General features: G+C 51.1%; 5 protein-coding genes across 5 annotated transcripts; 3 read left to right on the top strand and 2 right to left on the bottom strand.

Moving 5' to 3' along the window:
- The first annotated feature begins 2,751 nt into the window (after positions 1-2,751).
- On the top strand, positions 2,752-3,703 carry BO82DRAFT_353166 (blue light-inducible protein Bli-3). Its single transcript, XM_025634891.1, has 3 exons — positions 2,752-2,958; positions 3,046-3,454; positions 3,525-3,703. The coding sequence occupies exons 1-3, from the start codon at positions 2,761-2,763 to the stop codon at positions 3,548-3,550; spliced, it is 633 nt and encodes a 210-aa protein (XP_025493378.1). The 5' UTR covers positions 2,752-2,760; the 3' UTR covers positions 3,551-3,703.
- Positions 3,386-5,158, bottom strand: BO82DRAFT_332620 (transcriptional regulator SPT3). Its single transcript, XM_025633186.1, has 3 exons — positions 4,827-5,158; positions 3,937-4,770; positions 3,386-3,888 (listed from the first exon to the last, which is right to left on the bottom strand). The coding sequence occupies exons 1-3, from the start codon at positions 4,914-4,916 to the stop codon at positions 3,883-3,885; spliced, it is 930 nt and encodes a 309-aa protein (XP_025493377.1). The 5' UTR covers positions 4,917-5,158; the 3' UTR covers positions 3,386-3,882.
- Positions 5,159-5,780: 622 nt separating this feature from the next.
- On the top strand, positions 5,781-6,783 carry dph5 (diphthine synthase; the record flags this gene model as incomplete). Its single annotated transcript, XM_025631297.1, has 3 exons — positions 5,781-5,915; positions 5,992-6,116; positions 6,186-6,783. The coding sequence occupies 3 exons, from the start codon at positions 5,781-5,783 to the stop codon at positions 6,781-6,783; spliced, it is 858 nt and encodes a 285-aa protein (XP_025493376.1).
- Positions 6,669-8,043, bottom strand: BO82DRAFT_307368 (AorFlbE). Its single transcript, XM_025632283.1, has 2 exons — positions 7,084-8,043; positions 6,669-7,018 (listed from the first exon to the last, which is right to left on the bottom strand). Exons 1-2 carry the CDS (start codon positions 7,648-7,650, stop codon positions 6,968-6,970), a joined length of 618 nt encoding a protein of 205 aa, XP_025493375.1. The 5' UTR covers positions 7,651-8,043; the 3' UTR covers positions 6,669-6,967.
- A 159-nt stretch (positions 8,044-8,202) lies between these two features.
- BO82DRAFT_307365 (AP-2 complex subunit sigma) lies at positions 8,203-9,292 on the top strand. Its single transcript, XM_025632282.1, has 5 exons — positions 8,203-8,291; positions 8,354-8,393; positions 8,456-8,485; positions 8,576-8,806; positions 8,939-9,292. The coding sequence occupies exons 1-5, from the start codon at positions 8,257-8,259 to the stop codon at positions 9,038-9,040; spliced, it is 438 nt and encodes a 145-aa protein (XP_025493374.1). The 5' UTR covers positions 8,203-8,256; the 3' UTR covers positions 9,041-9,292.
- The last annotated feature ends 2,754 nt before the right edge of the window (positions 9,293-12,046 follow it).

The following is a 12,046-nucleotide window of genomic DNA, read 5'->3' as shown; positions in this document are numbered from 1 at the left end:
ACAACTACTCTACATGCACAAACTGCCTGCTTATGCTGTGGCGGGATTCTCTGGTGCACCTCCCATAATCCAGGTCAAGGCATGAGACGGACTATAAATACAGCTTGGTGTAGGGTTGGTTTGGCGTGGCGGCTAAGTTAACCTATCCTATGGTGTGCAGTGCTGCTTCGACTAACCGCCGACACATCAGCATCATGTGTGAGATCTTATCGCACGTACATAATTTCTCGGCGCTTAAAATGTGACAAGCGATAAATCGGACTGTGATCCAGAATATCTGGGAAAGTGATCCTTAGATGTGACAATCTGCACAGTCTCGAAGCCGAGGCTAAAGACTAGGGCAACGCCAATGCGGCTGGTGCAGCGAGGAAATATTCAGCCAAGGCCATTAGCAACTTCTACTCTATGCGGGCTTTGAATGTGAGTCATTCTTTCATTGTTTCATGGTATGGCTGAATATCTCTTCTTCTTTACAGGTAGAGCAGTGGCTAACAGTTTCCTATCAAAGCTGGAAAGGCCGCAACGGTTCGAAGAGAAACCCGCCCGTTGAGTCGGACTTCATGCGTTCTGGTGCACATCGAGTAGGCATTGTACTTGGTGGAACAAAGTTTCGACTCCTTGGATGAAACTTGGATCTTTCCGGTAACTGAGCCGAAACCTAAATCCTAATCTCACTTTTGTCCGGGTTGTTCCTGTTGTATTAAAGCCAAGATGGACCGAGAGTATGTACGCGAGCTAGAACTTAAGACTAGCATCTGCAATGAATCGATATCACAGTTCCTCTTCGACCTACTGGGGCTGTGAGGCATAAGCAGCGACACACTGGGCAGCTCTTCGACACGAGAGACTGATGGTTTCAAGATACTAGTCTCACACTGAAGGTAATATGGAATGAAAGTTTGGAAAGAAGCGGATTGTTCACCAGTAATAAGAGGCACTAGTCAAACAAGTCAATGCCCTTTCACAATCCAATTCCCGCATAAAAGACTTTCCACCGAGCTCAGCCACGAAGTGGTACCACCAGAAGTCCTCCGGCGTGAATCTCAACGCTGTTGTGTATTCCCAATACTCAGGATACCAGCCTGCTGATTCCCAGTCTAGAAAACCTGTAATGCGTCCCTCATGGACCATAATATTGTGGTGTTTCAGATCTCAGTGTGTAAAGACAATGTAATGGGGTAGTTCATTCATTTTCCTAGCTTGATTCATCGCCTTGTAATAAGCCTCCTCGAAAGAAAACCCGCCCGACCAAGCAGGTTCTATCAAATAGTTGTTGAGTTCTTGCTCTGACCTGAATGGGCCGGCCAGGTGATTGGGCACCCGGATACTTCTAATCGGCGTTCCCACTATAGAGCAGATTCTGTTTCGCCCCATGGGGTTTCCCAGTTTTTTATACACGTTAAATATTGATCCAGCTGTCGAGCTACCGCCTCTTTTTCTTCATCGCTTAGCGTATTATAAATTTGACCTATTTCCTTGCCAGGAACCCGCGTCATCAGGATTGAAACCGGCGCGCGCGGACTGTCGGCATGCTCTCCGTAGCAGATAACCGTGGGCACAGGTAGACCGGCTTGCCTGGCGACTTGTATTGCCAAAACCTCCTCAAGCCGAGTACCGTCCGACCATTTTAGAATAAGCCCGAACGGAAGCTGGGCGATCTGATTATCGTAGGCGACCCCGACCCAGCTGCAATATGATCGGGAAAACTGTCGGAGGTATGTATGGATGACACCCCAGAATTAACGGACACGTGGGGGAGTTACGCGAGGAATCGGTGGTAGTTGGTCGCTGAGAACTGTCGCCCTATGATCAGACCATAAGAAATCTGGGAGTAGCAGGCGCGGAACTAGCCACTGCAGCATTATGGCTATATATTGCAGCTTGACATTGCGATGGCTAGAGGAATGTGTGTTCAAGAGGACTGGAACCTTAGTTCTCGACCTGAGTTCATTGCTGGTATTTGTCTAGACGATGCCAACATGTCACGTGTGGAGGGGCGGTGTGACATATAACTATAGTAGCACTGGCACAACCGGCATTGGTATTGGAGATACTTATATCTCTATCATAACAATTCTTACATTAGGCGTTGACAGAGTTCTTTTGGACTAAAGGGATTATTATCAGGGTTTTCTACGAGGGAAATTTTATTCAATTCTCTTGACTAAGGGTTCTAATGTCCATAATGATGTTAATTTCCATTACGTATATTTAGAGTATATAATAAATAGTACAGAGGAGAGAATGCGATGAAAGCTCTACTACATGTTTGAAAAGGTTTAACACCGGTTGTATTATATCTGTAGATCTAAAGACGGTGTCAACATCGCGTATAATTGGAGCTTCAATTAAGTAACTAAGGCTGTATCAGCTATCGATGGCTGTCATATCCGTTTATGCTTAATTGAGCTAGCGACTGCGGAAAAGGTAACTTCTTTGTCCAAATCTACACGCACAAACTGCCTATGGGCTTGCCTCGAATCGATCGATCATCAGAGCAGTTGACATCAACCTCCAGGTTAGCGCAATCGAAGTCACGGCGTTCATCGAGGATCAACAGGCGATAGAGTAACGCAAGCAATGACACCCATTGACGTCACATCTACGCCAGCCTTGGCAATCGATCATATCTGATAAATACAGTCCATGTCCTGCAGCTCGCTCACATCTCCTCCAGTTACTATCATCTTGAGAACACCAGGATTGCTCAATTGAATACACATCTCTCACACATAACCCACAATCACAACCACCACCAAAATGTCTAGCACCATCAACACCGCCGCCGGCAACAAGCCCCTCGACCCCTACACAGCCAAGTCCCACGAGGACCCCCCTCTGCCCCAGAAGGTCGAGGACCTCGTCACGTTCATCAGTGACTCCAAGTTCGGCATGCTCACCACCAAGTCCTCCGACGATGAGCTCCTCACATCCCGCTGCATGGCGCTCGCCGGCAAGGTAAGTCTCCAAAACAACAATCACATGCCCCTTTCCTCCCCCAGTCCTTTTCTATCAAAGCTAACCTGAGACTTTGCAAATGCACAGGAACACGGCGGCATCGACCTGATCTTCCACACGAACCTCTTCTCGCACAAGACAATGGACCTAACCGCCCACCCCAAGGAGGTCAACATGTCCTTCCTGGACCCGCTCAGCGGCTCCTGGGCCTCCATCTCCGGCACCGCCTCCATCATCTCCGACCGCGACACAGTCAAGAAGTACTACTCGCCCGCCCTGCAGGCCTGGCTCGGCGACCTGGGCGATGGCGTGCACGACGGTGGCCCCGAGGATCCCCGCATCGGCGTCATCAAGCTCGAGGCGGTGACCGCCCACTATGCGCTGGCTCGCAAGGGGATGCTCACCCGCGCCGTCGAGACCGTCAAGAGCGTGGCCACCGGGAACGTGCCGGCTATCAACAGCATCCGCGAGCTGTCGCGGGCGGAGCTGGAGGAGTGTAAGTTCTTTTGCTTTTCCTCTCACTTATCGTCATTGAACATTAGATCGATACTAATCGGGAATGATAGGGCGCCGTACGCACGCGAACGAGTAAATTCTCGCTGTTCGTTATTCGCTGAACCACGCAAGCCGTGGACGAGTGGATTACCTATGATTTCATGACCCTAATGACACATGTGCGAAGTAGCATGTCACTAGTATCATATTTGTATTAATTTGCGAAATGAAAGATACATCCTCCAATGGCAGAAACTCCAGATATGTGGGGCGTAAGCAAAAAAGTCTTGGTGCAGAACAAAAGCAAATTAATTATGGCAATGCTATCGCACCAGATCATGCAAAGGGGCTGGTCCTAAAATTAGGAGTGCATGTTGAGGGTATCACTAGCTTGGACTCCAATAGACGCCGTATAACAAAATAACCCCATCAAATCTATTCTCGCTGTTAGCGTTGCGCAGAGAGAGGTCTAAACACACTCACCAATCGTAATGGCATCCGGGCCGGCACACGACCGTTGTGTAGCAGCATGGCGATGTTCTTATTGGGAGTCGCCTGTAGTTTGCGATAGGCTTCGCGAATATGCTTGGGTTCGACAGGAGTACGGCCCTCCTCGGGGGGATCGAAGAGTCCGGTCTCGCGCTTACGTTTCTTGGAATCCTCGCCATTATCTGCGCCGCCACGACGGTTCTTCTCTCGATCCTCCCGTTCCTTGACCTTGAGGGCCTCCTCGGTCAGTGTTTGCACTATCTCGAAGGTCAGGAACCCGAGGATGTCGACAATATCATCGTTAGGTTTCGACTCCGTTACGATTCCGAACCCGGCCCACTCCCGGAATCGCTTGCTTTTGCGGTAAGTGAAGGACGCCTGACGGCATTCCGACCAGAACACATATTCTTCCCTCGTCATGTGCTTGGTGCGTTCGTCGGCAGCGGCAAGGCGCTGCAGGGTGGCGTAGTTCTGCTCTTCCTCTTCCTCGTCTTCTTCATCCTCGCGCTCGGGAACCTGCACGGAATAGAAGCTGTTCACGTCCCAAGCGAGACCGACACGGGCCCGCTTGTTCTTCGGCTTCGACGCAACGTCCTGAGGTCCAGCCACGACGCCTCCGGCGATGGGATCGTCGGCGGCGGCGAAGTCGGCCGCATCGGCACCGCCCTTGTCGTCCGAGTCTTTGACGTTCTTCCGAACGTCCTTCCATGAGAGGAAGGTTTTCAGGCGAGATACCTTGGCCTTATCGTGACGGATCAAGAAGATCAGATCATCGGTGGAGATAGAGCGCACACCGCGGCGGGTTGCTAGAGCGGTGCTTCTAGCAAGCTAGTAGGGGCGTTAGTGTCATCCACAGGTTGGAAAAAGCGACGAAGGTATCGTACAATTTCGACAACTTGTTGGCGAACAATCTCCTCGATGAGAGTAGTCGTTTCAACCGAGGGTTCGGCAGTTTCCCCAGAGACGAACATCATCTGGCGCCAAGTGTTAGTCAAGCGATCTCTGAACTGCTCTTCGCTCTCGACATCCGCATCCTCCGTTCATACGCCGAACCAGGTGAAAATCCTCCTGGGAGAGCAAACATGCTGAGGGCTGAAGTATTGATAAAGTCTGGAGGCGGAATAAGGTATAGATAGGAATCGCGATGAAGGGTCAAGCGACATTGAACCAGGAACAGTGACATAGTTTGAGAGCAATTATGATGGACAGATGAGTTCAAATAGAGGGAAACGGGAAGGATAGAGTGAATCGTCTCAGCATAAATTGGGCAAACGGATGCAAGTGACTATAGTAGTTCAGATCGACAGCAGTCGATATAGGCTGCTGTGAATGGACTCGATAGCAACCTAATGTGCAGCCTGGTTCCAAAAGGGAACACAGTCTGAGGCAAGCAATACAAACATGAATAAATGTAGACATGCGATACGGAGATGTGCAGTTCAATCAATTGAGCGAATTCAATAGTGCTAATTGACACGCTTACCTGCTGGATCTCTTGACGATACTTCGGTGTCCGGTCCGTAGACATCTTCGCGGAGACTCAAGGGCAGGTCGTCTGGCAATCCAGACAGACCGCACTAGAACAAAACAGCAGAAAAATGATCTCAAGACTCCAACAATCTGGAGGCTGATGAATAGAGCGTCCCTCAATAGACAGACCCCAGGACATCCCGCGGAGGATGAAGGCACGTCACCTGACACGCGCGTGCTTCCCCGATTCACATATCCGGATCATCAGTTCCTCCGCCTTCCACCGCATTTGGCGGGGTGATAAGGGAAACTTTTACGTCGCAATCAACTTTCTCTCAAGAGCGAATACACCCCATTGCACGATCACAATGCTTTATCTAGTGGGACTCGGCCTTGCCGATGAGACTGACATCACTGTCAGAGGTCTGGAGGTGGTCAAGAAGGCCGAGCGCGTTTACCTCGAAGCGTACACAAGCATCCTCCTTGTGGAGAAGGAGAAACTAGTGGGTGTCTCTGCGCGATCATACTTATAGCACATCGGTGCAGAGGTGGCTGACTGGGAATGACTCACTTCAGTAGGAAGCTTTCTATGGACGTCCTGTTATCGTAGCGGACCGCGAATTGGTCGAGACTGGCAGCGATGATATCCTCGCTGAAGCCGACAAAGTCGATGTCGCTTTCCTGGTGGTTGGCGACCCCTTCGGGTATGTGTTTTCACAGTGACATGTAGTTTGATGGGGGAATGTGCAAAGGGACTGACGGCCAGCTACTAGTGCTACAACACACACCGATCTAGTCCTACGCGCCCGTGAATTGGGCATCGAGTCGAAAGTCATCCCTAATGCATCGATCATGTCTGGTATCGGCTGCACCGGTTTGCAGCTGTACAACTTCGGACAGACCGTCAGCATGGTCTTCTTCACTGAGACCTGGAAGCCTTCGTCCTACTACGACCGTGTTAAGGAGAATGCTGGACTGGGTCTTCACACACTCGTCCTGTTGGATATCAAGGTCAAGGAGCAGTCCCTCGAGAACATGGCCCGTGGACGTCTGATCTACGAGCCTCCGCGCTTCATGACAGTTGCGCAGTGCGCCAGTCAGATGCTCGAAACGGAGGAGGAGCGCCAGGAGGAAGTCTGGACCCCGGACAGTCTGGCTGTCGGAGCCGCTCGTGTTGGAGCTCCTGACCAGAAGCTGGTTGCTGGTACTCTCAAGGAGCTGGCAGAAGTTGACATGGGTCGACCTCTTCACAGTTTGGTCCTGCTTGGCAAGAGGGCACATGATTTGGAGAAGGATTACATCAAACAATTCGCTGTGGACCAGGCGACCTTCGATGCCGCTTGGCAAAAAGGAGGCTATGGTACCATGTAGGGTACTGCCGCCGTGTAACGAATGATGTTGAACGAAATAGACATTTATCGCGCTGAATAAAAACAAGTGAGCCATCCGAAACGAGGTTTCCGAACACACCCAAAGCCAGCTTTGCGATGGAAGTCAAGTCGATGGTGAATCGTCAAGCGTAAGACGTTAAGAATCACATCCCCCAGTACAGGCATCAGGCCGCTTTCCGGCCAAAAAATCTTGTCAGCCGCTGGGGAAGGCGTACCTGCATAACACAAACTCTGTTAGGGGCCATGACACCCAGCAAAATAACTTTGGTTCGAAACCTACCGTGGCTGATGAAGGCGTCGCTGGTGGCGTCTGATCGTTATCGTACTCTTCGCCATTTCCGTAAGATCCCTCATCGTCGTCGTCCATACTATCCTCCTCTTCGTCTGACGGAGGGAACCACCTCTCGGGATCGCCATTGTAGACAATATACCAACCGACCCGCTCTCCCGCAGCGTACTTGTCGCGCATCTCCGTGATAGCCTCTTCGGCGGCGGGATCCAACGGCGACTTGCTGAAGAGATCCTCCGGCGTCCAGCTTGTTTCGGAGCAAGGGACCCCAGCTTCGGGGATAGATATGACTTTCGCTGCGACGTAGGCGAACGGCTTGCTGACAGCCGCATCGCTCGTGTCTTCGGGGTCGTACTGCTCGATGAAGCGCATCTCCGGCAAGCGCTCGACGATACTGGACTCTGTCTTCTGGAAAGATTCGAGAAGAAGCTCGGTGGTGACTGGCTGCTGGATATACTCGGCGGTGGCGTCCTCGAGATTGTGCAAGACCACGTAGACGCGAATCCCCGTGAAGCCGGCGCGAGGCCAGCGGAAGCCATAGAGCATGTAAACAGGCATGTTGGAAGGTGGGAAACCGCGGAATGGGCAGCGGAGGTGTTTCTGCGACGGTACTGGTTGTTTGGCGAGAAGACAATGCGCTTTCAATGGTTCCGATGAGTGGAACGAGGGTGCAACATCCCAGAAAGGTGAGGATGCAAGCTCATATTAAGGTGTGCAAGCAAGGTGCAGCGCACACTGCGCGGTTTCACAGGGTGGATATGCAGGTGAAGAGTGGTGAGTTCATCGGTCCAATTGGTGACCGGAGTGATATGCAGATGGCGCTAGGTCTGATTCTTTGCTTTACTAAGCAGGGGTAAACAGGCTCACAAGGGCATCAATTGCCCATGGTACTAAGCAGTAGTTATATGGGAGACTATATCGTGGTAAAAGTACTATGTTAGAACAATGAACAATGGATTTTACAAAATCTGGACAAGCATCAGGCTATGAAGTTCACACTGTCGGCCTCAAATTGATCTCCAATATTGGGCGGTCAAGCCCGGCAATATTGAGTCCGTCCCGCACTTCCTCGGGGACGCAAGCGGAGACTTGATAGATGTAACAGCTTGAGCTGCAGCATCAATTCATTCTTTCGAAGGGCATCCGCTTTTCAAACTAGACAGGATGGTCCTATCATTTATTCTTGTTCAGAATCGCCAGTAAGCGCCCAGCTAACATCTCTCATCCAACGCAACTCAGGAGCTGACAGGAGACCGAACAGGGGGAAGACGCGGCTTGCCAAATGGTACGCCCCATACAGTGTAAGTGTCCTGAACACTGCGGCAGCTGTACTGGATCATCTACTAAAATACGCTTACTGCAGGACGAAGAGAAGGTTAAGCTGAAAGGCGAGGTACGCCATATCGAACTGTCATAGCAGCTTGCCCCCGCATCCCACCTAGCGGCCGTTGAGCGACAGCTTACCAACCATTGCTGAATGCAGGTCCATCGCTTGGTAGCTCCGAGAGACCAGAAATACCAGTCGAACTTTGTTGAGTTCAAGCGGAGTACGAAGATCGTATACCGGCGATATGCGGGGTTGTTCTTCTGCGCCTGCGTCGACGCCACTGATAATGAGCTGGCCTATCTGGAGGCTATCCACTTTTTCGTCGAGGTTCTGGACCAATTCTTCGGAAACGTCTGTGAGCTAGATTTGGTGTTCAATTTCTACAAGGTGCGTGCGTGCGTGCGGCGTCAGCTATAGCTTGGGGGTTGAACCTGGACATGGAGGGAGGGCAAGCTGGTGGAAGCGGTCGTGCCTCTGGCTCGTCGGAGAATCAAACACGGCTAACGGAATTTCATACAGGTATATGCCATTCTGGACGAGGTGTTCCTTGCGGGCGAAATTGAGGAGACGAGCAAGCAGGTCGTGCTCACGAGGTTGGAACACTTGGACAAACTGGAATGAGGAGAAAGCAGTAGTGAGAAGGGTGGACTGCAAGAGGGTGCGGAGGCAGTTGAAATCTTGCTCCATGCCTGTGCGGCTTCGATTTGGCTTCAGTTGCATATATGACCACGGGCTATGGTCATCATAGGAGTTAGGGCTTTCTTGGATCTGGTTCTTTAATGCAGGTTTTTTTCCTCCTGCACTGTTACATACCTCTAGCGCTCGTCTGAAACTTCCTCATGGCGATATCTAATGTACAAATTCTAATTTCTTACGCAAAAGCATGTCTCGTGTTTTTGTGGCCGATAAAAGATATTCAGCACATGCAGCGCCCTTAGTGTATTCCTTTTATCTCTGTAACCAGTTTCAGGGCCATTTTCAGGGTCTCCAGCGGAGCTTTCAGGGTTCAGACCTGGATTGTTGAAAAAAACGAGGTCAAAATTGGCGAGGTCAGTTGAATGGTTGCTGCCAGGGGTTTCAACAGCCGAGAATGACTGCCGTGATGCTCGACAGGCGGATCATCCGAGACATCTCACAGCTGACACCGCACCACTCACTGCGCCATGCCAGCAGCCCAATTAAGCTTATCTGATTGTCTCAGATCTAAGGGCAGGTTCACTTCAATCCCTTTGACGCTATTAGCGCTATCAATTCCAAGCAGAAAGGGGGTTCAGCTTACTGTTCTTCAAATGAGGTGATCGTGGGGATCGATTGCGAGCAACTTCCCGGCGATGGTGACATGCTCTTGGCAAGGTATACTTAATGAGGCCTACCCTTCAGGTACGACGGACTCGAGTTCGATTTTGTTCCGACTTGATGCAGCATCGAACTGGAAACGCTGGCCCAAATTTCTTCATGGCTGTCTTTCGAATCAGGCCGTCTACCACAAGTGTAGCATGGCACACCTGACAACAGAGCCGGCCTTCCTTGTCGGAACATCATGCCCTCGTCCCTTCCTCCTGTCACATGTCTTTACGGGCTCTTTTTCACCCCTTTGATGACCAGACTTGACCCAGCAAACGCTCCGCCAACTATGGGTCTGACGACCTCGAGTAGACCCATTTAGTGGGCTATGATACTTTCCTTTACGAGTGACGACCTTCGCGGAGATGGCAATCACGGCACGCATCTCCCTTCAACAATGCATACACATTGTAACAGACGCAGCCTGCCTCGCCTCAGTTGCCAACTTGCCACACGATTGTCCCGTCCGTCCCCTTCGTTCAATGATGATCAAACGCCGGCCCGTCCTCCGTAGCAGGTACTGCACTCGCCAAGGATGATCCTCATCAACTGTGCGAGCGTGCTCAACAATCATACTTGCCTGCTCATTTGGCTCTCGCTTCGTCCTCGAGCCGTGATAGGCTTGACCCTGAGCCGTTACGGATCCCGACCACGACGGACGGAAATTTGAGCCGATGGTCCTTTCCATGGATGGACCCCCCATCGTGCTTGTCTCCTGGTTCAACCGCCTTGCCAAGCCGTGACCGGCACCCCTGACACGTAGGCTGATACAGACCGGTGTGATGGGGCTTACGACGATTCATTCGGGATAGATTGCAGCTGGGTTGATTGATAGGTGGATGGGTCCACTGGGCGGGTGACTATCAAGCTGGGGCTCGACTCCACTACTGCAGAAATCGATACTCCCCGACCTCCGAGCACGAAACGTCACGCCACATCGGCCTTGGTTACTTGTTTGGAGGCGGTGCAGAGATATACGGGAGGAAACGGGCTGAAGAACCAGATTCGCACGACTTGGGGAACAAATGTCTCTCTTCGTTGAAGAAGAAGAAAGCTACGATCAAAAACTTCTCCTGAAATTCACCTTATCAGATGAAAGGCCGTTCTGGTGCATTAGTCATGGCTGGGGAAGTTTTAGCCGACGGCTAACTTTTCTGGGTTCAAAGTTTCAGCGGAAATGAAAAATGCATGAAACGAGAATCCGAAGCGTGAAATTTGCAACTCACGAGCTCGATGCGTGGCTATAGAGCCACTGTTTGTGGCCGTAAGAGAAGAAGCTCGAATCATGAGTGGATCCAGGATCGTCTGGGCCTGAGCAAGTGTGGATGCAACCTTCTTCTAGGCCGACCAGCGGGTTCCCAGCACCAACCAGCAGCCACTGACGCAGACTTCATCGTTTGTAAGTGTGTTTGGCTTTGATCAAGTTCAAGTGGCTCTATTACATGGCCAAGTCATGGCCCTTGATAAAGTCATGGTCTAGCAGCAACGTCGGCGTCACAAGGCTGTCAAGCAGGTCGAAATACGCTGTGATTAATTATGACCTTGTGGAACTGGTACACGGTCCGATTATAAGAATGCGTTCATATGGCACCTATTGAGTTTTAGCGAATAGGACAGGCTTGGACGTGGTCTAAACAGAGCAACAAGGGGAGACTGCTACTGATCCAGTGCTATTCAATGTGGTCTCGTTGGAGCAGTCACAATCCTTTGGTGCACGGTTCCTGTGGCGGACGATCGATAGCCCAAAGGCTTATCAACGCCAGCTGTGGTGTTGGCCATGAAGACGAAGGCAAAGTGGGTTAAGCGTCTGAACCAACCGCGCAGAGGAGTGGCTCCAGTGGAAGAGGCCGTTGGACGGAGAAATTGTGGTCCCTCATGGAGTGGCTATCGTTAACCCTGGAAGGTACAATTCACGACTGAATCCGAAGTGGTTGAAATGCTGCGAGGGACGGCCTGAGTAGTAGCAGCCATATTGCACGAGGATTTTGGCTGAAGGTACAACTGCCTGTCAAGCCTATGTTAAGAGGTGCCGATGCTTCGCATGCTGTTGATGTGCCGCCAAACGTTTGGGGTGGAGGAACAGCAACCGGAGATTCTACTACACTTACGACTACAAAAAGGAAATGATCGGACCGGTGTGATTTGTGAAGCTCGCTGATCTACCCAAGCGTTCCTAGAAGTTCCCCATGTACTTCATACGAGGATTTGCGAAACATTTGTTTTCATCAGGCGGCGGACAACGACTCTTTGATTGCCCCTCAAATTTCCATTGCTCATCCAGAG

Source organism: Aspergillus uvarum (assembly GCF_003184745.1).
Source record: "Aspergillus uvarum CBS 121591 unplaced genomic scaffold BO82scaffold_18, whole genome shotgun sequence".
NCBI lineage: Eukaryota > Fungi > Ascomycota > Eurotiomycetes > Eurotiales > Aspergillaceae > Aspergillus > Aspergillus uvarum.
This window is presented reverse-complemented; position numbering and strand designations above follow the sequence as displayed.

Excerpts from the sequence above, each read along its gene's own strand:
- BO82DRAFT_353166 (XM_025634891.1), top strand. The coding sequence starts at position 2,761 with ATGTCTAGCACCATCAACACCGCCGCCGGCAACAAGCCCCTCGACCCC. Across the intron at positions 2,959-3,045 it reads GCATGGCGCTCGCCGGCAAG|GAACACGGCGGCATCGACCT; the intron begins GTAAGTCTCCAA and ends GCAAATGCACAG. Across the intron at positions 3,455-3,524 it reads GCGGGCGGAGCTGGAGGAGT|GGCGCCGTACGCACGCGAAC; the intron begins GTAAGTTCTTTT and ends CGGGAATGATAG.
- BO82DRAFT_332620 (XM_025633186.1), bottom strand. The coding sequence starts at position 4,916 with ATGATGTTCGTCTCTGGGGAAACTGCCGAACCCTCGGTTGAAACGACT. Across the intron at positions 4,771-4,826 it reads GCCAACAAGTTGTCGAAATT|CTTGCTAGAAGCACCGCTCT; the intron begins GTACGATACCTT and ends CGCCCCTACTAG.
- BO82DRAFT_307368 (XM_025632283.1), bottom strand. The coding sequence starts at position 7,650 with ATGCCTGTTTACATGCTCTATGGCTTCCGCTGGCCTCGCGCCGGCTTC. Across the intron at positions 7,019-7,083 it reads CGACGCCTTCATCAGCCACG|GTACGCCTTCCCCAGCGGCT; the intron begins GTAGGTTTCGAA and ends TGTGTTATGCAG.
- BO82DRAFT_307365 (XM_025632282.1), top strand. The coding sequence starts at position 8,257 with ATGGTCCTATCATTTATTCTTGTTCAGAATCGCCA. Across the intron at positions 8,292-8,353 it reads ATTCTTGTTCAGAATCGCCA|GGGGAAGACGCGGCTTGCCA; the intron begins GTAAGCGCCCAG and ends GAGACCGAACAG. Across the intron at positions 8,486-8,575 it reads AGGTTAAGCTGAAAGGCGAG|GTCCATCGCTTGGTAGCTCC; the intron begins GTACGCCATATC and ends TGCTGAATGCAG.